This window comes from Xyrauchen texanus, chromosome 30 (genome assembly GCF_025860055.1).
Source record: "Xyrauchen texanus isolate HMW12.3.18 chromosome 30, RBS_HiC_50CHRs, whole genome shotgun sequence".
NCBI classification, from domain to species: Eukaryota; Metazoa; Chordata; class Actinopteri; order Cypriniformes; family Catostomidae; genus Xyrauchen; species Xyrauchen texanus.
Window position 1 is genome coordinate 9,853,113 of NC_068305.1, and position 24,509 is coordinate 9,877,621.

The 24,509-nt window shown below is 36.5% G+C and overlaps 1 protein-coding gene across 4 annotated transcripts in view; it reads left to right on the forward strand.

The window, feature by feature from the left end:
* Nucleotides 1–465: 465 nt before the first annotated feature.
* The window catches only part of LOC127624264 (dermatan-sulfate epimerase-like), a 39,676-nt gene continuing 15,632 nt past the window's right edge, over nucleotides 466–24,509 (forward strand). For 2 of the 4 annotated variants that reach the window (XR_007968137.1, XM_052099006.1), the window contains exons 1-7: nucleotides 466–604; nucleotides 4,269–4,448; nucleotides 4,533–4,635; nucleotides 4,729–4,785; nucleotides 6,556–7,023; nucleotides 14,630–14,883; nucleotides 21,515–21,754. Coding sequence is in view for 1 of the 4 variants with exons in the window: in XM_052099006.1 (XP_051954966.1) it covers nucleotides 6,602–7,023; nucleotides 14,630–14,883; nucleotides 21,515–21,754 (916 nt within the window). In the remaining 3 variants the exon portion in view is untranslated. The remainder of the gene's footprint in view (nucleotides 605–4,268; nucleotides 4,449–4,532; nucleotides 4,636–4,728; nucleotides 4,786–6,555; nucleotides 7,024–14,629; nucleotides 14,884–21,514; nucleotides 21,755–24,509) is intronic. The other 2 variants (XR_007968138.1, XR_007968139.1) reach the window with 2 other exon arrangements.

A 24,509-nucleotide genomic window follows, 5' to 3' on the forward strand; every position in this document is an offset into this window, starting at 1 on the left:
ATATTCCCTAGTGTTAATGCATTATAAAGGTATTCCTATTGGCTCATAATGCACACTGTTATCCATTATATATCGTTTTTTCCACACTGTTATAATGTACTATAATACTCATGGGTAAACATATTAGGGGTATAATGCATTATAGCATGGAAACCAAATTTGATGTGTAATTTCATGTGTTACAATGCATTGTAGCCTACTCTTTAAAAGGTGTAAGCATGGATATTTAAGCAATATGATATAAAATATAATTGTGGTTACAAATACAACATACAGCTGATAATACAGATTTTTTTTTTTTCTATCTTTCTTACATCATACAAGCATTAGTATGTATTGAGAACACATTATGAACTGGCTTTATTGGAAGTGTTTCTGGAAAGACAGAGACAATAAAGAACCAAGAAATAAAACGTAGATTTCCCCCTCCCTCCCTTCACACAGCACGTCTTCCAGCAGATGTGACGCTTTCGGTCTATCGACTTTCTTCCTGCGCTGCTGATTTCGGTTCTAAGCATGTATTGACGAAGAACACTTTAAAGCCCTCCATCATGCATGCGACCGACAACTTCGGGGAGTGAAGATAAGGCAAGTGGACAGAGAGGTAACTGAAATGTTTACAACTTCATTTACGATTTAATAACGCTGATAGTGTTGGTGTCTATTAGGAAAATCTTCCCCTCACCAAGTGTGCGGCGGATGAGAAAAAAGTTAGTTGTATTCATTTATTTTGCTAGATTAACATGTAATATAAGTAATAAACACGCAATACGTTGTTTTGTTTAAGCTTAGTTGAGTATTATGTTTTACTACATTTCCTCTCTTTCAGATATGGCTATATGTTTGTGTGCCCACAACAAGACGTTTGAAGAACTTTAGACTAGAACTCTAGAAATTTCCCGCTAATTCATTCTTAATGGCAAGACTTGAATTTACGAAGGCTGTTCACAATATTGTTATACAAATGTTGGTTTTAATATATTTAATATAGAAGAGGAATTATTTTAATCAAAAAATAGGCTGAATTAGACTCCTGCCTCTGTTAGTTTATATTTGTTCTATATTAGACATATAGAAGAACTTGACAAATTTTCATAGAGCTATCTTATCAATTTCTAAGATACAAACTGGATAGAAACAAGCCAGTTATCCACAGCTCTGAGAGAGAGAGAGAGAGAGAGAGAGAGAGAGAGAGAGATGTGTGTGTGTGTGTGTGTGTGTGTGTGTGTTCATATTCCTCACACAGCTCAAGCAAGCATTAGCTGTTTGACCATGTGTTTCCCAGCAGGAATTCAGAGGTCAAAGGCCACTGCTGTGACTTGTCCTAGTTAGTCTCACCTTTCATGAAGGGGAATCTGGATTCCAATAAGCACAGTGCAAACTTAAAGGAAATTATGTGTCCATGATTCCACTGAAGTTGTGATTGGATTGCTGCATTATTGTGCAACAGGCTGAGCTTGTTTGGACTATGTGTGTTTTAAGACTGTTAAGGAGAAAGAGGTAATAGATACCGGCTGCACTGGAGTGGAGCGTCTAGACACCCCATAAAACTGGACCACCTAATTTTCCATTTGGCAGATGGAGTGTTAGTCAGTATGGAGGAGGAGTTGAGGGCTCGCATTCCTGTTGTTGGAAAGATACAGTTGTGGTTCGCTGAATAGAAGTGAGTTGGCCACTCTTAGACGCAACGACAAGCTTAAATTTAAATAATCATAACAGGTGAGTATTATATGAAAGGTCCGTTGATTGGCAGAATGAATTACTCACTATTTCATTAAAAGTGAATGTTCTTTTTGTTTTTTTAAGAATTAAAAAAAATGCTTTCTACATCAGCCCTGAAAATTGTGTCACACTGTGGCTGTGTAGCGCTGTCAAAATATTGCTCAGTTTTCTTTTTTTTCTTTTTTTGAGCTTCACGACCAGTCCAACATAGCAACATTCAATCAACCATTGGTGGGAGTTTAGGGTGGGATTATCTTTTTGGCAGATGGTGTATCACAAGCCCTTTCAACATTTAACAATGCAGGATATCATTTACAGACATCTATAATTACATTTTCACTAAATAAAATGGTAATTATTGTTATTAAAGGTGCACAGAGTAATTTCTTTCCCCCATTAAAAAAGTTTTACTCATCAAAAAATGAACTGTAATTTTGAAACTTATGTATAAAATCATGACCACCCACATGAGATGAAGACTCCAGTCATATCAGTAACTTTATAAAAGCTGTTTTATTCTACATGGAGCGGGTCCCCACATGGGGGCTACCATGTTAGAATCGCATGACCAGCAAAATACTACTACATACTTTACATTTTTAATGATGCTGCATCCACACCAGTAGGTTTCACTGTAAGCCAAAGATGACATGAGCAACAATTTACTGAGTGCACTTTTAATAAAATTTCTACTAGTGAAAATGCTAATTTATTTACATCAGTAATATTTCTATTTGCACTAGAAAAACATTGAATCTTGATAAAAAAAAAACTATCATTACTCGTATAAATATCCATTATTGATGTAAAAAAATGTACTAGTAAAAGCTGAAATTTCTTAATATCTGTAGCAGAATATCAGTTATATGCGATTATTTTCAATATCAATAATTGCATTATTATTTTTTTAAATGGCCATTTCTAATATCAACAATTGAATTGCAACTAGTAAAAAAATGCCAATTTTATATCTGTAATTTGGTTTTCAGTTGTAGCCATCTAAGATGTCATGGTAACAAGCAAGAAAGCCTTTTAAGATACATTTAATAAATCTCCAATTTAATGATATTTAAAATCAATTTCCATATGTATGAAACTACTACTATTTTACCATGGTGAAAAACAAATTTCAGATATCAACTATTGGCATTTTTACTAGTTGTAACTCAATTGTTGATATCATGAATAGATAATTGTACTAGTAACAATGTAATTATTGATATCAAAAAAATTACATTTTTACTAGTGAAAGGTATATGAGCTGATATCGTATTTGGAAGTTCGACTACTAATAAATTAAGTTGTAACGCTTTGCAATAAGGTTCCAAGGGCGTAGCGGCCGCGGGGGAAGTGAGGGACACGTCCCCACACTCTTTAAAATGGTGATTTTTGTCCTCTGCATTTTTCCAAGCTAAACCCATACTGAGTTCAAATGGTGGATTTGTATACAGTATTCTTTGCATTTTTTTGTTACTTTGGGCTGATTGAGCAACCATCCAGCCAATCACAGGTGAGTTTCGTTAGCGAAACAACCCTTGCGTAATAGGCCATCAGAGATTCTAATCAACACGGCTCCATTCATTTCTACAATGCTCATTTATCCATGATTTTTATCTGTATTGATTTTGATCTAAATGAATAATCTAGAGATGAGGAATACACAAACGAGAGATATTTATCAGCATATCATTCTTGTTTGGCAATATTACGGGCAATATACTGCAGAACAAAAAACACAAAGGAAACTCCTTCTTTAAAGCACACATTGTAAGTGGAGTTTACTAGTGATCGACCGATATCCAGAGAGTATGGTGGCCAATACTAGGGATGTGCCCGAAGTCAAATATCTTATTTGGAAAGGCACAAATAATTAGGCTAAATAGACTTCAAAAATAATAATGGATTAATCCGAATAATATAAAAAATATTTCAGTGATTTTAGATCAGATGGGCGTGGTCTCGACTCTGTTTGTGGTCTCTGTTTTTGTGTGCATCTGAAGCTTATCAAGTGTAACATTAAGATACGACATCATATATACGTTCCACTTCTTGAAATGTCTATGTTAATGTATCGCACAATTCACACACGATTCCCATGTATTCATTTATAGCCTAAACCTGAGTGCAATGTTCAATTCCTGACCTGAGGTGATGATTTCATGTCAGAGCTTGTCTGTCTGTCACTTAAAGTTGACCACATTTATATTTACATCAGCGATTAAGGTAATGAACTAGTTGAGACTTTATTCTACAAAAAAGTTAAAATGCTCGATAAAGGTTTAAAAGCTCCATAGAGCATTAATCTGTTAGGAATATTCCACCTTATATAAAAGGAAGAAACTGAAACATGCTCTGTCTTTTTTTTTCTTCTTTAAATTTTGCTACCTCTGGTAAGGCACTGTATATATGTAACATTATTATTATAATTTTTAAACTACATTTTGCTTGACACCTCCTGCCTTCAGAATAATGTTGTTACACTTACATGCACAGACAAACAAAAATTCTGTTTCATGCCGATATTAATATCAGAAATCTCCTTACAGTTTTACAACCTGGATCGGCTGCTTGGATTGTCATGGACTGACCATCTTGATTTGTGAATCAGAGGAACTTTTGCTCCTGATACTGAAGTTTTGATACTGGCTGATAGAATATGCACTTCAGAGGAAGATTTTTACTGTAGATGAGTGCTCAACGGGATGAAAACACTGGATTTTTGTGAGGTTCGTGAATTACATCTGTTTAAACAATCATAATTGCAGATGGTATATAATAGAAGTTATATTGATATTTGCTTTCATCATTAGAAAAGTTATAGAAAACTGTTGAGGAGAGACTGTTAGAATGCGTGCTTCAGAGGAAGATATATGATCGCTCCACAGTTTGCTGGATCTGCTGAAGTTTTGTGAGGTTTGTTTATTACATCTGTTTAAACGAGATATGTGCATATTTGCAGATGGTATATGATATTAGTTTTATCAATATTTGCCTTTTTATCCTTAGACAAGACAGTTAAAAGTTACAGGGAACTGATGAGAAGAGAGAGGGAGAATGAAACAGGTGAGCACTTTAACATAATGAGCTCAAATGCGTCTGCCGCGGCTCTGATATGTGACCGTTTACATGAGACTGTGTTGCACACCGGTCTATTATTGTAGTAACACGGTGGCACGAAACAACAAAACGAACCTTGATTGGTCATTAATATGTCTCAGTCGCTTCACATGCAAACAGGAGATTCTCAGAGCCCTCAAGAAACAAATCGGCCAAACAGGAAAATGCATCATCTGATGCCGGTTATTAAAAGATTTATGAGGTTATAGTTTGATAGCTTGTTTTTGTCAATTTAAGCAGATTACTTGATCTGTGTTTAAATATGTAAAGCTATTTTTAATATCAGCTCCTGTTCTTTACCTCTATGTTGGTGTGCATTTGACAAACTGTTGGGGAAAAATATAGATGTGTTCTTAGAACACTTTTACTAAAGTGAATAGACATGTGGACATGCTTTTTTGTACATGAAAACATACAGATGTTATTGAAACTCAATATAATTATTATAAGACTATAATTTTTGTCTTTTAATAAAAGTCATGCTGAGCAGCTCACAAAGTGTAGGGAAACTATAGATTTGCTTTGTTCTTATAATGCTTAAAACCTCTACTAAAGTCTCTTTGTAGGTCAGTAGACATACATTCTTTTGATTGTTTATTCAGTGACTAACTCAATTCACACAAGACACTCATTTGTCACTACATTCTGGCATCACCAAAAATGGTCACTGAATTATTAAATGGATCTGAACTAATTTTGGTGAATGTAATGAAAACACTCGAGCCACTTGGATACATTTAAATCCCAAAATGAACAAGCACAGAGTAAAAAAAACTATTGTGCACATGCATAATTGTCATTATTGTAATTGATTAAATAATTTAATCAGTCTTATTTATTTATTTATTCTTTTGTTGTCATTTGTGATTCAGAAGCGAGTGCTCCAAAATTATGCAATTATTTTGCAATACTTGAATCTTTAAAATACTTTGAATATTAAAAGTAAATAATGCGTATATATATATATATATTAATACAATACGTATACTTATATATTAATATATATTGTAATATATTAATACTGCACTGTAAGTGTTGGGTCTGTGTGAGCCACCTACTGACAGCTGTGCAGTTACAGTATTTAGTATTTATTAACATTATGGAGTTTAGTACTTATAATTCCATTTTTTATATCAAGAATGATAATTTATGCGAGCAATGACATCGATTTGGTATCAAGATTTAACACTTACTAGTAGTAGTTTCATTGCTGATATCAAATATAAGCATTTTAACTAGTGAATATGTATATCCTGTAGGTGATTAAAAGTAAATTCGGCATGCCATAGATGGTGGAATTGTTCAGAAAACCTGTTTGAAAGTTTATAGAGCAGAAACTGAACACTTTAGCTTTAAATCCAAAGCAATGGATCTTCTTAGAGGAGCAGCGTTAGATTCAACTGCTCAAACTCCAAACACTGCTCTATATAATTGTTATACAGAAATATTGACCTTTAAAGTGTGGAATAATGTGCAGCTAGTCTCATCTCGCTCATTAGAGTGTCTTTTTGAGTGCTGTATGCAGGGAGCGTTCAGGCATGAGGCATTTCCAGTGAGCCTCATGAGGCATAGTGCCTTGTTGAACTTTCTTCTTACCCTGCTAAAATGCATAGAAACCCAGATAGATCAGCCCTACAGCTGGGTCTAATTACCACAGGCATTCAGAGCCTTCAGTGTAATGCAAGAAATATAACATCTCTCTCTCTCTCTCCTCAGCTGAGAGACAGCAAGGCGATGTGGTCTCTCACTCTCTGATGCCAGAATGAGAACCTACACCCGTGGGGCACCAACAGTGTTCTTCATAAGTGCACTGTGGGTGCTGGTATCCCCAGCTCTGGGTGAAGTGGATCCTAGCGGAGGCATTGCATTCCTTGGAGGGAACTACAATGGAACTCACCCCATGCTCTACTTTGCCCAGGCAGAGGTTGAGAAGCTACAGCGTGCAGCCATAGAGACGCACAAAGCTCTGGCCCAACAGATCCGGGAGGCCGGGGAGGCCATGCTAGAGCGACCGGAGGAGTATCTACCCCCCTGGAACTCTGCCGAGTTCAGCGCCCGCTGGAACGAAGTCTATGGGAACAATTTAGGCCTGCTGTCTATGTTCTGTCTGCTGTATCCACACCGTGCCGGTGCGCTGGACATGGCCAAGGAATACATGGAGCGGATGGCTGCACAGCCCAACTGGTGTGTATTTGGGGCTCCACTCAGCCTTGTATTTAATTTTCCTGCTGAAAAAAAAAACTGCTTAAATGAGCCTAAGGTGGTTATATGATCTTCCAGTCTGCCCAGGCTGGTTATGCTGGTCTGTTTGATGGTTTTATAAGGGTTTTGGGCTAGGTTAGAAGACCAGCTGGTCTACCAGCTGGACACCAGCTTGGCAAGGATGGGCAGCTACACCAACTAAAAACCAACTAACACCAGCAAACAGCCTTAGACTGAATTAAAGGTTTTCCCATGATGGGTTTGTGAGGACTTTATTTACCCCCCTCTTATGCTGTCAAGAATAAGCACTATATGGTCTATTTAAAGCCAGTCAAAAGTTTGGACACCCCTATTCATTCTTTATTATTACTATTTTCCACATTAAACTAAGAGTTGTCGATTTAATGCATTAATTTAGTGCGACTAATTATATGATTTAAAATTCAGGCAATTAATCATGCCCGATCATTAATCATGCCTCCATCACAGCAATTCAAGCTTGATAACACCTTTATGCAGGAGGGGGCAGTCAGCTTCAGCTGTACAGGCAACGTGCCTCGTCAAAAACAACAAGAGAACAGGCAGCTCAGCCTTCCACACACAAGCACTGGACCAAACACAACAGAATGCCGGAATCTCAAGATGCGTTTTTTCAAACTACATATTACTTTACAGCATCCTAAAAAACTGTTATGATTAGAGAGCCTAAAAACTACAGATGTAACGCATCCAAAGTGAGATGCTCCCAAAAGCATCCGTCGGACACAAGTACATAGACCAACAATTAAAAATAGAGGGAAGTATGCCAAAAGTAGAGCTATGTTGAATGATATGTTCATAAAACAAACAGTATTTTGACTTTTAAGACCAGTTTTGCACTGTCTAAATTAGAGGTAGATTGGCTTTACCCATTAATTGGAGCCCATAGTTGCTTTTAGGAACTATTGTTATCAGAAGAAATCTGTGCTGATATTTTTTTCATAATTTCTTCATTTCAAAATAAGAGTTCCAAGTGTATTTCAAGCTTATTTCTACTTAAAAATCCGGTTTTGCACCAAATTTTTATTTTTTTATTATTTTTGGTATTTTGGTTGAACAATAAACTCCATCTGAGATTTCATTAATTTAGTACTCTTTGTCTGTGCCCGTCATAGTAAGGAAATTATTTTTTTTACATTCTAAAAATCCATTTAAAAAACTATCGGCCAGTTAATCAGTTAACCTTTCCCACCACCTTAGTTATCATTTCAGCAAAATCCACTATCGGTCGACCTCTAGTCTAAATGCTTTGCTTGTCTGTTGCCACAAGATGTTTTAATGTATTTTAATTCTATCGATTGTACTATTTATAATTATTTTAGTTGTCATATTCTAAATCAACTTTATTTGAGCGTCATTTTAAGTTAATAATAATATATGATTAATTGCGATTAATCTGATTAATTAATTGACAAGTTATGTAATTAAATGGATTTTAAAAAATTATCGATTGACAGTTCTATAAATAACACAAATTGATTTATTGTGAACATTTTAGGTATGTTGTGAACAAAAAATGCTAAGATGTAAATAAATTATTTTAACTTCTTTAAAGTAGCCACCTTTTATCTAGATTACAGCTTTGCAAACTCTGGGCATTTGTTTAAGGCTTTCACACTGAACGCGATGCAAAAAAAGTGAGACAAATTGCAGACAAATGTCCGCTTCACACCAAAAGCGATGACAATATTCGCAGATAACACATTCACGTCTTTACCATAGATGGCACTGATCGACCAGCAATGCACCTTTCAGCTGGTCCACTCTCCGCCTATCACAAATTAGGAGGACTACTTGACAAGTTTGCAAAACAACCATGGAATCACAGTATGAAAGACAAGCAAGCAAGTTGTGAGCAATTTGAAAAAGAAAGTAGATTTCACTACAAGCAGCAGCAGAAATGACGAGTTTGTTATTGATTTGCTCAGGACTGCTGTTATAAATTCTTGGGCCCAGTACAAGACAAATTCAGTGGGCCCCCCCCTCCAATTAGTTGACTGACTCTTGTTCTTTTATCAGTATGTGTGCTGCCCTGGCAGCTTTCACTTACGCTCTTGCGCGCTGTCTCCGTGTTTAGATCTGCCTCTCCCGCAGAATGTGCTTAAATGCGATATACAATGTGGAACAACATTTTGTGGGCCATAAAAAAAAAAAAAAATTGTTAACTCTTTATTCTTAGAAATAAATCAAGAACCGTTGTCTCTAAAATGACAATTGTTTTCACCCTTTAAAATATAGTTTGCAGGTAAAATGTAGGCATGTGGTAAAATGTGGGATGTGCAAAACTACGAACTTAAAAATAACAATAACAGTGCATTGTCTGAGCTAGGTGACTAGTTAGTGCCAAGGAATCTATGTACTGTATAAGGCTGCATTATGTCCATTTGTATTCAACAAATAAATATAGGTTATACATATCATTTTAACTAATCAAACTAATTTTTTTATTTTAGAATATAAAATATAACATAGGCTACTACTATTATTTTGCAACATACAAGTGAAGGCTAAAGAGTAAAGTTGTACTGAATTATGACACATGACAATTCACATGTAGTCCCAGTGTTTTTGCATGTTATTTACATATGCATCCTGAGATAGTCCGAGATCCTATGCAGCATTCTCATAGACAACACTATTCTTACAAACTGCTTCCAGATGACTGAAAAAACATTTCTGTCATCTGTTCTTCAAAATATAATCAGGTGTGTTTCCTCTAGTACGCATTTATTGTCGACAGTGGCAGGTAAATGTCAAAATGACCCACTAGGCTGTTATATTATAAATCTCTCCACAACACCTCTCAAATTAACCTCTGGATTATGCATAATAAAAGGAACATTGATCACAGTAGAGGATTTGACGTCCGACAGTGAACAAACGGCACTTTGATGGCTGTAGCAGCGGTGCATTAAAGGACTAAACGTAAAGAATTAAAGAGACAAGTGTGGAACTCTGCACAAATACAGCATCCTATATTTAACTATTAATCATTGTAGCATTAAGATAATATATATATCATCAGGGAGACGATTGTAAAATCGTTTGGCTCAAGAATCGCGATTTGTAACAGAATCGATTTTTTTCCCCAGCCCTAGTGATTACTTAGCCCCCACTAAGCAGTGTCATGGAGTTGAGATGTGCCTAAGCACACATGTGGTAACTAACTAAAAGTAGGTAATAAGCTTTTTTGCTGACATGTTCATTCTACAAACTCCTCTCTACACATCACTAACAACATCTCACATCTTGAGGTTTAACAGACCTCAAGATGTGAGATGGTAGTGGTGATGTGTAGAAACAGACATGGATTTTGTTGCACATTGAAGCAGTTTGTGAGGGCAATGTTTTATTTATTTATTTTCAATTGAAAGCAAGAAAATATAAGGGATTTTAGCAATTGTAAATAGGACGTTTTGCCTATAAAATCTTTGTGCTTTTATGTCCTTTTATTTCTACAAGACACCTTCAATTACTAGATGGAGTGTGCCATTTTTATATAATAATTATGCTAATAATAAGAATAATTCTGTTTAAAATATACTTGTTTGAGTGCAGTATCTCAACATTGAGCGTTGGAATCGTGTTGATCATATTCCTTGGACAATTTCTTATTCAGCCATACTGCCTCTGTATAGATACCTTAAAAAATGTTCCTGACACAGCCAGACATGCATCTCATATTTATACCACAAAGCAGCCTTTAATGCATTGACAGACAGTTAGACTTGTCTCTGATCTGAGCATGTGTCCTGTACATCTCATATATGCTTATCTTGCCTCTAATATTCCTAAATTTTTCTGTGACTGCTAAAATATATTCAAAATTCTGGTTTTCTCTGTGTGCTTGGGCTCTGAAAAGCTTTTAAGTTGTCCTTGATTTGTGTTTTCAAGGCCTACAAATTGGTAATTCAAGTCCTTTCCTCACATACTCGTGTGTTCAGATGTGTGGCCTCCTGTGGTACCTCAGATTAGGTGCTGATGTTTCTGTTCAGGCTGCTGTAGAGGGTTGTGGATGGTTGGGGTTAACTGCTGTGGTTCTCCTACACTCTCATTTGCACAGCTGCCAGCATGTAGCGGCCAACCGGGACCAGCCTAACACAAACCTCCAACTCCTGGCACTCGTAACATTGTCATTATTGCGAACACTCCAGATTCTCTCAGTAAAGCTGCAGCAGATTCAAATCTAAACCATTCACTGCTCTTTAGAATTTAGACCAATTTCCTCTCTATATGAAAAATGTACATTATATTACATTTAGGCTATTAGACATGAAACTTGGTGCCAAGCTTAAGTGAATTTGAACATCCATCATTCTCAAAGTTCTAAAAATCTTACAACTTGTGCACGTGGTTTATTATATATTTAGCTCATTTGATTATACATTTAACCAGCAATAACAGTGTAGTATTCTTGGTTCCATTTAACACCATTTCTGAATCCATTTTGCAGAATTCTGCAGATGTTTCTGCCAAATCAGCGCAGAACACATGAAGAAATTTACATGTATGCCTTCTTATTGCATTATTGCATATTATACTGTATTTAAATATTTAATGTAATATATATATATATATATATATATATATATATATATATATATATATATATATACAGTATAGGTAGATAGATAGATAGATAGTAGATAGATAGATAGATATGTAAATATTCTCGCATATCATTTTAATTAAATAATTTTTCATATTTTATTAATTTTGTCTATAATACCATGTCTATTTGTTCATTGCTAGAAATTGCTATTAATCCTCATTCTTTTTGGAACACACACACCATTTTAAATTAGGCTTATAATAGATTATGTCACATTCACAAAAGCCTATAAATTAACATTGCACTTATACTGCCCGCATGTGGAAAGCAGATGTTTCAGTATATTTTCTGGCAATCATGGCAGTAGGGTTGCTCGGTTATGGCAAAAATCATAATCACAATTATTTAACATGGTAACTCAATGACTTTGGAAACATTGTGCAATTATTGAACCTTTTAAAACTACTCAAGTTGTCCAGTCAAGAGCAGTGAGCGGTTTTCTCATTTTCTTGTTGTGGTTGTTTGATTATTATAATGACACACTACACTAGACGGCAGCAATGTCTATTAGATTACATTTACACTTACAAGTCCGACATTTCAGTGTATTCAGTAGTTTGGAGCCAATTTAAAAAGTTTTATACATTAACAAATGAATTGTGTTTTTGTGAAGTTTAATCCGAATGATTTATACTCACATGAGATGAAGATTGTACTCATAATAGTTTTCTATAGAAAGTGTTTCATTCTACATGGTTCGTGTCACCACCTTCAATGTGTTTCACCATGTTGAAATCACATAACCTGCGGTGTTTCACTAAGCGTCAAAGAAGAGAATCCTAACACTCATTGGAGGCCACCTGTTTAGATATGCTTGACTATGCTTAGAAAAGTGTCGTTTGGTGACGCAAATAGCGAAAAGAATCAGAGTGTGTTTTATTGCCAAGTCTGCTAACACACACAAGGAATTTGTCATGGTGACAGAACACAATGGAACCTACTTATTTATCGTGCTTTAGCTGCGAAGACAACCAGTAGTTATGCGGCTGAAGAAGCAAAAAAGGTCTGAAGCAACTTGCTCAGCAAGAAGGTAAAAAACGGTAATGGTAAGGCATCTACGTCTTCATTAGTTTAGTGCAAAGTAGCTTGGCACAGCGATTGTTGTGGATTTTGTGTAAACCATGACATTGGTTGCTTGGAAATAAAACGAGTTCTTCAAATACAGTATTCATGGACATGCTAAATTTGATCATCAAAAACAATTCTAATCTTTCCTTTTCCATAGCATTCTGTATCGCTAGATAATTTAGGTTTATTTTACGCTAAGCAGTTCTCTAATAAAGGTAATTACTGTCTTTAGAAATAACGTGAAACGTAGACCGCCTCCAAAGATTATTGATATGAGGGACAATAATAATCTATCCTTAACAGTAGAAGCATGTTCACTTGATTTCTGATGTTTGTTTTTAGGCAAAGTAATTATATTATAGGAGTAATAAATAACTTTAGAAATTACCTCAAATGCCGACATTTTACAGATACAAATGATATTCCAAAGCTAACGGGGGCAGCAGAGACGATCGTGCTGATCCACATTGAAGGATGACAGTATAGCATCTAACACCACTGTAACATTGGTGCTTAAAGTACACGAAGAAGAGCAGTGCTAACGCTAGCTATAGAACTACTGAATGCCCCTTTAATACAAATCTGCCTTTTTCTCCACTGTTTACGTTCACTTTAGGCATCAGTCTCTGTGTTTTCATGAATACCTCACCAAGACGGGAATTTTGAAGTGTATTTCACAGTTGCTGACCGTTCAGATGCGCAAACACGTGCATGTTCACACATACACCGCCTGTCAATCAAACAATGCACAGCTGTTACTTACGAATGGTAAAATTACCTTCAACAGCACAATAAGAATATAACATTTCTAAAACGTTACACAGGCCTAGGCTATCACAAATATAGCTGGTTATTTTTTTGTTATTGACATTTTAATTAGTCCGTTTGTCCAGTCAGGCAAGGAAAATTCTCTTTCACTTGCCCCTTCAAAAATCCACTTGTCCCAGACAAGCAGACAAGCGGTAATGTCAAACCCTGGTAAAATATTGTATTCAACATTCTACAATAACAACTTTTTTTCTTCTGCTGTATAGCTCCTAAAATAAATATACATTTTAGATATTATCTTCAACTCACAAAAAAACAAATTTTCTCTTCTTAATAGAGCTGCGTATCGCCAATTTTCTTCATGATAAGATAAACACAGTGAATGTGACACATATATTATGATTCACTACATCGTGAGCCATCACGTTATAATCTAGCTGCAGCAAACCCACGCGAGTGACAAAAATTTGTGGCGCTGACTGCACAGAGAATCGCCCTACCCTATAGAAATGAATTGCCCAGCCCTACATGGCAGCAGTAATTCTTCAAATGATGGAGAAGAACAATATACCTCTTGTCTAGATCTATGCAATGTAATCGAGCATACGTTCAGCATTTTAAAGAGCCAAAGCCTATTCAGGTGCCTGGATCACAGTAGTGGAGTGATGCTGTACAGTCCTAGTAAAGTATGACAGATCATGATAGTATGCTTTATCCTTCACATCCTAGCACTCTTAGCAATAACTGTTCTGCTACCATGATCGCTAGAAAATTAACAGAATCATCTGTTTTCCGCAGGCAGGAATAGTGCAGTGTTAATTAATAGACTTTTATGACTGAGACATAATTTAATTTGAAGGCTAATTTGAAAGGCGTGTGTCGAAAAGAGTGACAATGATTTTATTTTGTAGTCCTTTGTATTTGATAATTGATCTAGAAAAAGTTCACAAACTTTAGTAACTTATATCAGTCATAACTGAAAACAAAATGTCATCCTAAACTTTTCGAGGATTAATTCAGATTTTGAGTCCCAGATTTTCAATATAGACTCAGACATTTGGATCCCACTGTATTTTAAGGACAACTGTGTGTGTGTTTCAGGTTGGTGAAAGATGCTCCCTGGGATGAAGTTCCAATGGCTCACTCTCTGGTTGGCTTTGCCACAGCATATGACTTCCTGTATGAGTACCTTAGCAAAGTTCAGCAGGAGCGTTTCCTGCAGGTGATTGGGAATGCTTCACGCTACATGTACGAGAAATCTTACCACCGTGGCTGGGGATTTCAGTACCTCCACAACCACCAACCAACTAACTGCGTTGCGCTTTTAACCGGCAGTCTTGTGCTCATGAACCAAGGTGAGCCTAACATTTCTTCAGAGTATGTTGTATATCCAACAGGAATTATGTTGGTATTGCTTAATCAGAAGTTCATCCACCAAGAAATGTAGTCCCACCTCTGAAAGAACACATTTTATTCCAGACTGAACTCGCAGTGAAATCCGAAACAGTAGGTTGACATTTCTTTAGCTAAAATCATTCTGTGCTTCAATCACTGTCCCAAGTAGCCAACGTGGTACATTTTGTTGGGCATGTGGGCATGTATGAGCCTCTATTTCTTGGTGAAATAACCATGGAGGGGCACCAAAAGAGAGCTGTGAAGAGAGATGTTTACACCTGTACAGGCTGTATATATTTTATAAACTGAAATGTCCAACCCAACCCAAAACCTAAACCTAACCATCAGTGGAGTAAAAATGTAATGTTAGAGGGAAAAACACAACTTCCAAATTGCATTCATCACTGATAATGCAAACACGATTACTTCCTGGTACATCACGGGATTCGAACCCCGGTCTCCCACGCTGTTAATGCAACACTCTTCCAGTAGCATCAAGAGGGAAGATAAACTACCCTATGCACAAATGACTGTTGTGTTTCATGTCTGGAGTATGGTGTCCTCACTTCCTGTCTAGTTTGGTTTCGATATGTGTCGGTACCCGGACATTCATACTCCTTGTCTGTCTGTTATTGACGTGGGTGCACTTGTGTCATCTTGGCTGCATGCACTTCCATCAATAATCTATGTCGGTTTTTGTGTCTGTCTCTCACATCCACGAACGCGCGTTGTGCTCAGTTTGCACCACGCATCTGGGTCTTCATGTTTGTGCTGAGTTTCAGTCACTTCCGAACTCTCACACAAGTGTCTTCTCTCGTCTTGTTTGTCGGTTGGCATGAGTGTGTATCACCTCATTATCTTGCCGATGTGCGCTCATGCCAATCGGATGCCAATCGGATTGCTTTCTTGTGAGAACACGCGGCTTTGTTATTATTTCTGTACTGCCGCATGTTTCTCTGTCTTACATCACACCCCGCCTCCTTGTTTGCTCATTGTTAGTAACACCTGCCCTTTATTAACCTGCTTGATTTCTCTCCCTATATTAGTCTTCTCGTCTGTGCTGTCCATTGCCAGTTCGTCTTGTTCTCCAGTCAGTCCTGTATGTTTTTCCGAGTGCTCCTGTCATTCCTGATCCCTGTTCCTGGTCTCGGTCCAGTCGTTCCTGATTCCTTGTTCCCTTCTGCCTAAGCAGAAGGGAACAAGGCTTTCTCTCTCGTGGGGGTTTGTTTGGTAATTAAAGTGTTTTGTTTTTTTATATCTGCATTTTGGTCCTCATCTCTGCAACACACATGACCGTTTATACTGACTGTCTGTGATTTTTGGAGCTTCAAAAGAGAAATCTCCATTCACTTGCACTTTAAGGACCTTCTAAGATATTTTTCTATTTTTCTTCAAATGTGTTCTGGTTATGAAATAAATCAGACACTCTTGGGATATCATGAGAGTGAGTAAATAATGAGAAAATTTTAATTTTTGGGTGAACTATGCTTTTAAGAGTGTGGGTTATTGTGACTCCCACCTAAAATGACATATGGCTTTTGGAGAAAGTTCATTCTCCTGCCACACACACATTTTGAAGGAGGAACCCCCTCTCACTCAGCATTCCTGCCTGGGATCTAAGGCTGCTCGGGGTCATTCTGCAGAGCTGAACTTGAGCCTCAGTAATTATTTCTCCAGTGGTGCAATTCTCCACATGTCTCCTTTACTTTTAGAAAAGTTATCCTCCCCCCCCTCTCTCTCTGGCTTTCTTTTTGTCTTTCTTTGTCTCTATTCCTCCCCTGCAGCTATTCTTAACATAATCTGTAGTTTTTGGCCTTGAAAGTAGGTCCTGCCGTTCTTTTGCCTGTCTTTTTAAAACGGCTTCTCTCATTTCCTTCCAAATATGTGGAGGTTCTTTTGCCGAAATCTTCCCAGCATTCGCAGCTCAGGCTGCTCAGTCTCATAAATTAGTTTCTGTATAAAATAACAGCACTGATATACAAAAATGGGGTAAATTTGTGGAGATTACAGTGTGATGCAGGGTTTGCTCTGGCCATTTTATGAATGTCATGAAGTAGTTGGAAGCGTCAAAGAAACACCAACCACCCTTCCATGAACAGAAACTCACAATCAAGTTTTATCCAGCCCTCTTAACACACAGTGAATGTTTGGAGTAGGCCTATCTCCAAAGTGGTTACATTGACTTTTCCTCTTGTTGTTGTAAACCCATATGCTGTTCCTTTAACTGTGGAATACAATTTATTTTTTTAAAGATTCTCAGCTCTTTTCATACAACAAGAAGAGTTGTGACCATGTCTGTCAAGCTCAAAAAGGACAAAAAATCAAGTCCATATGACTTATTCCAAGATTTTGAAGCCATTCGACAGTGTCCAGTTTTAAAAACGGAATGTCAATGTAATTGATGCCGAAACACATGTAATAACCGAATGCAATATGTCATTTTCTTTGAATGTAGGGGAGATTTTCAGAGAATAACAACTCAAATTTGTCGCATTGAAAAAACAAATGTTTGGAACAACATGAGAGTGAGAAAATAATGATAAACTTTAATTTTGGGGTGAACTATTCATTTAATAGTTGGTCATAGCATTGTGTTTGTGTGGTTTTTGTCTGCAGGAATAGTTAACATTTGACTCGGCATCCTGTGTTCTGCACCGTTAAATTCTAACCAGATGATACATTTCTCTGAGATTTGACACCATCTCACTGGCTATGTTGGAAGTGGTATAATTCCATGGAGCTTATTGCTTACTTTATAGCATGTACAGTATACTGCTCTATTTTGTAAAAAATGCCTGTCAAAAAGTATGCTGTGTGCAATAAATGATGTTTCAAACCATGGTTTAAAGCAATAACTCACAAGAGCCTGTGGGTTACAAAGTGCTTTCCAGACGACCGTTAGGGTCCTCCGAAGTGGACTTCACATGGTATTCAGTCATCTTAAGTGAGATTCCAATACAAAAGGAATGTTTATGTTCAGTTGATACATCAATTCACGGGAAATGGAGAGGCAAATTTACCCACCATTCATTGCAAACCAGCAGAGCACTGACATAATTTAGCTAAAATAAACACTAAAATCAAATAAACAAAAGATGTTTGAGACGCTGTCATTTTAATTAAGCTTAATTGACATCAGGTGTCCTTTCTATGCGGTCGTGCTTGAATGCAAAGCGCACGAGATGTGACTGTTACATCCATTATAATGACAATTGGTCATGTAACAGTTAATATGACACACGTATTATAAAATAACTACATAACATATATTTTTTTATAAAAATAATCAACAGTCATTTATATTACAGGTTTAAAGTATTAATTTATCAAATATATTAAGTTAAATATATACAATACATTTTAATAATTGTACACGTGGATATATTATTTAAATGTACTTTATACATATATATGGATGTAGGTTATTTATTGTTCATTTAAATGTATTTACACAGTCTATTGCGTTATGTTAATTGAACCCCGTGATCAGCGCGACTCAAGCGTTATCTGTGTTTGATGATGTTGCACGGTATTCCAAATTAACGAAATCAAGCGAAGTGAACTTCAACCGATATCCTGTGCTCAGTGAGTAGTGAACACTGCTTAGGGACCCTGCGGATTGAACAGGTTTACAGCTTCACACTGTGCCTAAGAACTCCCCTCACCCAAAGCCAAATAACTGTAATGCATTTAATGCTATTATAAAATGGTAAGAGCAATATGATGAAAGACACAACATTTTAGCAAGCCGTTTGTTTGAAGCTTATTATTAATAGGGCTGTCAATCGATTAAAAATTTCAATCCAATTAATCACAATTAATTACATCTATCAATGTGCTGAAAAAGACTCTCAAATAATAATAATTCAATATATCAAAATAATTATATGCAGTGTATATATATATATATATATATATATATATATATATATATATATATATATATATATATATATATATATATATATTCTGTATATGTATAGACACACAGGATTGATAGATGGATGGATGGATAGGTAATATAAAGAATTAGCTGTAGAAGGCAATATATTGTATATTTCCATATTATTGAAAATAAGTCTTATCATTGGCCTACAGTTCACAACAATCAAAGTTGTATTTTAAGGGCTTTTCTAAGGACACTTTTGGAGTGTGTCACATCATAAACATACCGTTTTTAGGTATATAAGAGGTCTTTGTATCATTAAAACGTCCTGCAAGTTTAATATTTTAAGACGTCCTCCCCATTCTAAACGAATCATTTATTTAATCAAGCTCAAAATACAGCTCGTTCTGGATTCATGGTTAGAAGTGACGTGACGGTTAGAAGTGACGTACCAGCGTTTGCATATGACCGCCTCCAGCACAAGATAACTACGCTTTAAGCGCCAAGACAACTACGCTCATTTCAGTATCGCCGTCGCCTCACAAGTGTTCAGTCGATGGACAGCGAGCTCTGACAGAGACTACTTGTGCACAGGAAAATTACGATGCCACACAGATGTGCTGTTCCTGGCTGTGGTCAAACAAAACCTCTGAATAAGCTGCCGAAAGATCCAGACGTCAGGGAAAAATGGATGCAGTTTATTTTTTGGGACGTCCCAGTCACGGCAGTGTTAACTTAAGCATTTGTTCTGTACATTTTAAGGATGACTGTTTTGAGAACAAATCTCAATATGATGCTGGCTTTGCCAGAAAACTGTTGCTCAAAGATAAGTCCGTGCCGACTATTCTGGGAACAACGACGACGCAAACTGTAAGTAATCTATTTTAAACTTTAAACTACTTTTTAAAGCGCAATTTCATTCATTATGAATAATCACAGTGTTTTTACTTAGTTTACTTGCATATTGTTCTGGCTGGGAGCGTCAATAATTGATACATAGGCACTGACGTTAGCCAATCATAACAGTGGGCGTTAACACTGAAGTCTTAAATGGAAAACGCCCCCAAAACAGACTGTTTGAATCAGAGGATGAGAAACAGGGTGGGAAAAGGTCATAAATCACTAGATTTTAAAAGTTTTTCTTAAAAAAAAATATATTAATACTATAATTGCACCTAAGGGAACATAATAATACAATAAAAAAACCCATGTCATGACCCCTTTAAGGAGTGCTATGTGGGAGGATCTAGTGTGTGTTCCAGAAAGACTTTGGTGTGTCTGGATTACTCAATACATTGATGAGCTGTGGTCTAAATGTTTATGTGGTTTGTTTTATACTCACACAGGCATGCAGGCAGAGGAGGTGGGGTAGTGAATTTGAAACATTTTCCTGAAATTAAGCCCGGCTGTGCATGTGAAATGCTGTGGTTTAGTAAGAGTTTAGCTCAAATTAGTTGAGGGATTTTCGAGGTTTACAAAGACTCTCAGTGTCTGTATGTCTCCTACTTCACACAGTCATAATTATAACTGCACAATTCATCTTTTAAACTATCAAGCAGCACTTGAGGTTAAAGTGCTGTGGTTTCTGTTTGATCTCTCTATGCTGAATTGCTGACTGTAACGTCTAAGAACTTTTTTCTGCTGTCTTTAAAGTGTCCTTTTCATCTGTTACAACATATGCCAACCTTGAAAGGAAAAACAGTGGGTCTCATTGACTAATAAATGTGCACAAATTGTGAAATTATTAATTACGAAAATGTCCAGGTGAATACACACATACATTTGTTTTTACTCTCTTTCTAATGTTAATGAATCAGGATTATTCTTAATAACCGAGAGCATGCCCGCCGTTTTTAATTTACATAATTCATGACCAAATGATCAGGGCTGTCAACTGACCCTTTGCTTAGCTCCGCCTACATTGCCCACTCTTGACAAGTTTTGCAAAACTTCCCATAGGAATGAATGGGAGATTCATTCTGACAAAATATTCTCATAATCAGTATTGACAATATTCTTACTTGCTCTGGAACAAAGAGTGACAATGTAAACATATTTATGTGACGTTTTTAGTAAAATTACACTGTAATTTCATTAAAAATTGTGGAGACTGAATCAGAATAGAGGCAAACGATTATTACAGCCACTTGCAAAGAGAAAAGTGTCATTTGATAGTGATTACACAAGTGATATTATTAGTGTAAGTAAACAGAACTGCTCTTAATGTCTCATAAAACATTCACTATGATGCAGAGAACTCTACTAAGACCTGAAGCAATACATAAATGAATTAACATTACATTATCTTTAGCTATAAGTTAGCTTTAATTTAACTTGGAGCAAATGTAGATGTCCATGGAGGAAAATGGCATTCTGGTGTTGATGAGAGGTGTTAACATAGCTAAATTAATGTGTTTTTTATCAACACTGTTTTAGTGCAGACTTGGCCTAAATTTGGACTTAATACATTCCATGGTTTCAGGGCCTAGGGAGTTTGTGATTTGTGTGTATGTGTGGTTTCATTTGGTTATATATGTTATTGTAAATTTATTATAAACTTACCGGTAAGTGCAAACTTATTAATGATTCAGATGTATGTGTGAAAATATTTGCCTAATTTTTTTACACACAAATATGTACACTCAGAATGACAGAGTTTCAAATCACCTCACACAAGTCATTATTGTTTGCTCTTTGCATTTTAGGATATCTCCAGGAAGCATACCTCTGGACAAAACAGGCTCTTGCAATAATGGAAAAGTCCATGGTGCTTCTCCAAGACGTGACAGATGGATCTCTGTATGAGGGTGTGGCCTATGGAACTTACACCACTCGTTCACTCTTTCAATACATGTATTTGGTACAGAGGCACTTTGCTATTGGTCACTTCAACCATCCCTGGCTGCACAAACACTTTGCATTTCTCTACAGGACATTGTTACCTGGTAAGGATATAATTGCCTGGTCCTGTATGGAATAGTAGTGTATTTACATTTTAAAGGAAAGGTCACACAAAAATGATGATTCTCTCATTTATTCACCCCTCATGTCATCTCAAACATGTATGACTTTCTTTCTCCTGCAGAACACAATGAAAGATATTTTAAAGAATGTATTGAGTGTTTTTTTTATTTCCATAGAAGTCAATGGGGTCCAAAACTTTCAGGCTTCATATAGGACATAAAGGCAGCATAAAAGTAATCCATCCGATTTGAGGGGTATGGTACACATTTTATAAAGGGATAAAATAGCTTTGGGTAAGAAACAGGCCAAAATGTAAGTCTTTATTCATTATAAATCTTGACCTCCATCCCAATAGGAACACTCAAACTTGGTATCATAATACGTCAGTGCTCTGCAGACGCATCAGGCAGATGGAAGTGTGTGAAACTTCGCATGATTGTGCATAGCAGAGAGTGGAAGTGTAGATTTATATTGAAAAAGGATTGAACTTGTGGTGTGTTTCTCACCCAAAGGTGAGAAAGTAATCCATATATATATATATATATATATATATATATATAAGTAATCCATATATATATATATATATATATATATGGATTACTTTTATGCTGCCTGAATGAAACCACTAGAGTCGTATGGATTACTTTTATGCTGCCTTTATGTCCTTTTTGGAGCTTGAAAGTTTTGGACCCCACTGACCTACATTGTGTGGATAAAAACAGCTGAGACATTCTTCTTGTGTGCGTGCATGCGTGTGTGTATCTGTTCTGCAAAAGAAAGAAGTCATATAAGTTTGAGACAGCTTGAAGGTGAGTAAATGGTGACAGAATTTTGTAACTTTTTCCCCCTGAGGTCTACTTAAAATGTTATTAAAATGTAAAATGAGTTACAATTATTACTAAAGGACTTTAAATTTGCTTTCAGGTCTTTTACATTGTGACAGGATCAGTATACAATCCAAGCTGCATACTGATGTGCCGCTCAAACTGTTCAGGGTCAGACTCATGTGATCAAGGACCATACTGAAAACAAATTTAAACCACTCATTTCTAAATGAATAGTAGATCGAATTTGACTCACAAGGAAAAAGAAACAATTTTATATTTAAAAAAAAGCCTGGAAGATTTTCTTTTATTGTGGTAAAATGGGCCAAATAGACCTAAAGTCAGATTTAATACTAATCTGCTTTGTGAATACCAGTCATAGTAACAAATCTCTTTTGAGTGGGATGCTTGTGTCATCTTAAAACTGTGTAGCCGTAACCTGATCTAAACCAAACCAAAGCCCAGACTGTGAAATGTTACAAAAGTGACAACAGCTCTCTGTGCAAATCAAAGACTAATGTAGAAGCCAGGTTAGAGAACGGTTAAGCTGTTTTTATGTGTCAGGTTTGGACAGTTAACAACCTTTTGCCAGCAGCCTGATTATCGTAGCAAATGCTTGATTGCGTAATCAGTTCAGGACAGGGAAAAGGTTTGCAGTCACAATTCTCTCTCTCTCTCTCTCTCTCTCTGTTTCTACCCTCCATGAAACTGTATACAGATTCAGTGCTGTGATGTCTGCAGATAATGGACTCCTCTTTGCCTTTTTTGTATTTGTCTGAACTTAGCAGGGGTTGTGATTCTCTGTTGGTAAACTGGTGTAAATACAAACTTCACTCTCATTAGTTCCATGCAGTGCTTACCGCTGTCATTCTTTGCACACAAGTGATTCATTATGGCTAAATATTTTCTACTGGTTGCTAGGTTTAACATCCCTTTTAACATCTAGTTGCTTTTCTTCCTCCAATCTTCATCCAGCCGCATTAATTCGAACCATGTGTTCGCTTCTACAGCAGTCACACTGGCTTCTGTTCAAAGTATTGCCTTTTATTTCATACACACTAGAAATAAATATCAATGTTAAACGTGAGGTTTGTTTGAAACAATATGAATACAAATACATATGATTTTAGTTGGCTTCTTTGCAAGAACTGACTTTGAAGAATTAAAGGTGAAATGTGCAATTTCTGTGCCACTGCAATAGCTTGTTTGCAGTCATGTGATTCTGATGACGCACGATATTCAGATGGAGGGCAGGAAGTGAAAAGCAGAATGGACGAGATGGAGGAAAGTCCGTTTTGTACTAGTTTAGATGCGATTACGAGAGAAAGATATAAACACATATGTTGGACGTGATCCTTATGTTTTGAAGAGGAGCGATTTTTCAACTGAATTGAAATACTTGCCTGCCATCGAGGCAGTAGATATAAGCAACTACCTTGTCCTCCAAACATCCTTCTACTCCAGAAAACAAATGAAAGCATATAAAAGTATGGAGGCATACAGCTTTTTTGTTAGTGGTTGGGTCAACGACCTCGGTACCAAGGTGCTCCACAATGACTGTCGTTTGGTTTTCGCCCGGGTGAGTGGCATTTATTTTTTTGTCCTGTGGATTAACCTAACAACAAACATTAAACGCTACGCGGCCTCTCGATGTTAGCGTTGCGGTTGTTTACGTGATAAGGTTAACCACTCTCAAAGGTCTGCCGAAACCCCACTAAAAACATGGATCATCGCGAAACAAGACAGAGAAGTAATTGCATGGCAGGTTAAGTTATTTACGTTCTCCTGCAAATACTTTTTAATTAGCTTTGCTATAGTTATGTATTTTTGTTCTATTACAGAGGTACCTATTCAAAAAGAAGAAAAAACTATTATTTTAACTTTACAAAGTACAGAAACGGCTAACGTTACA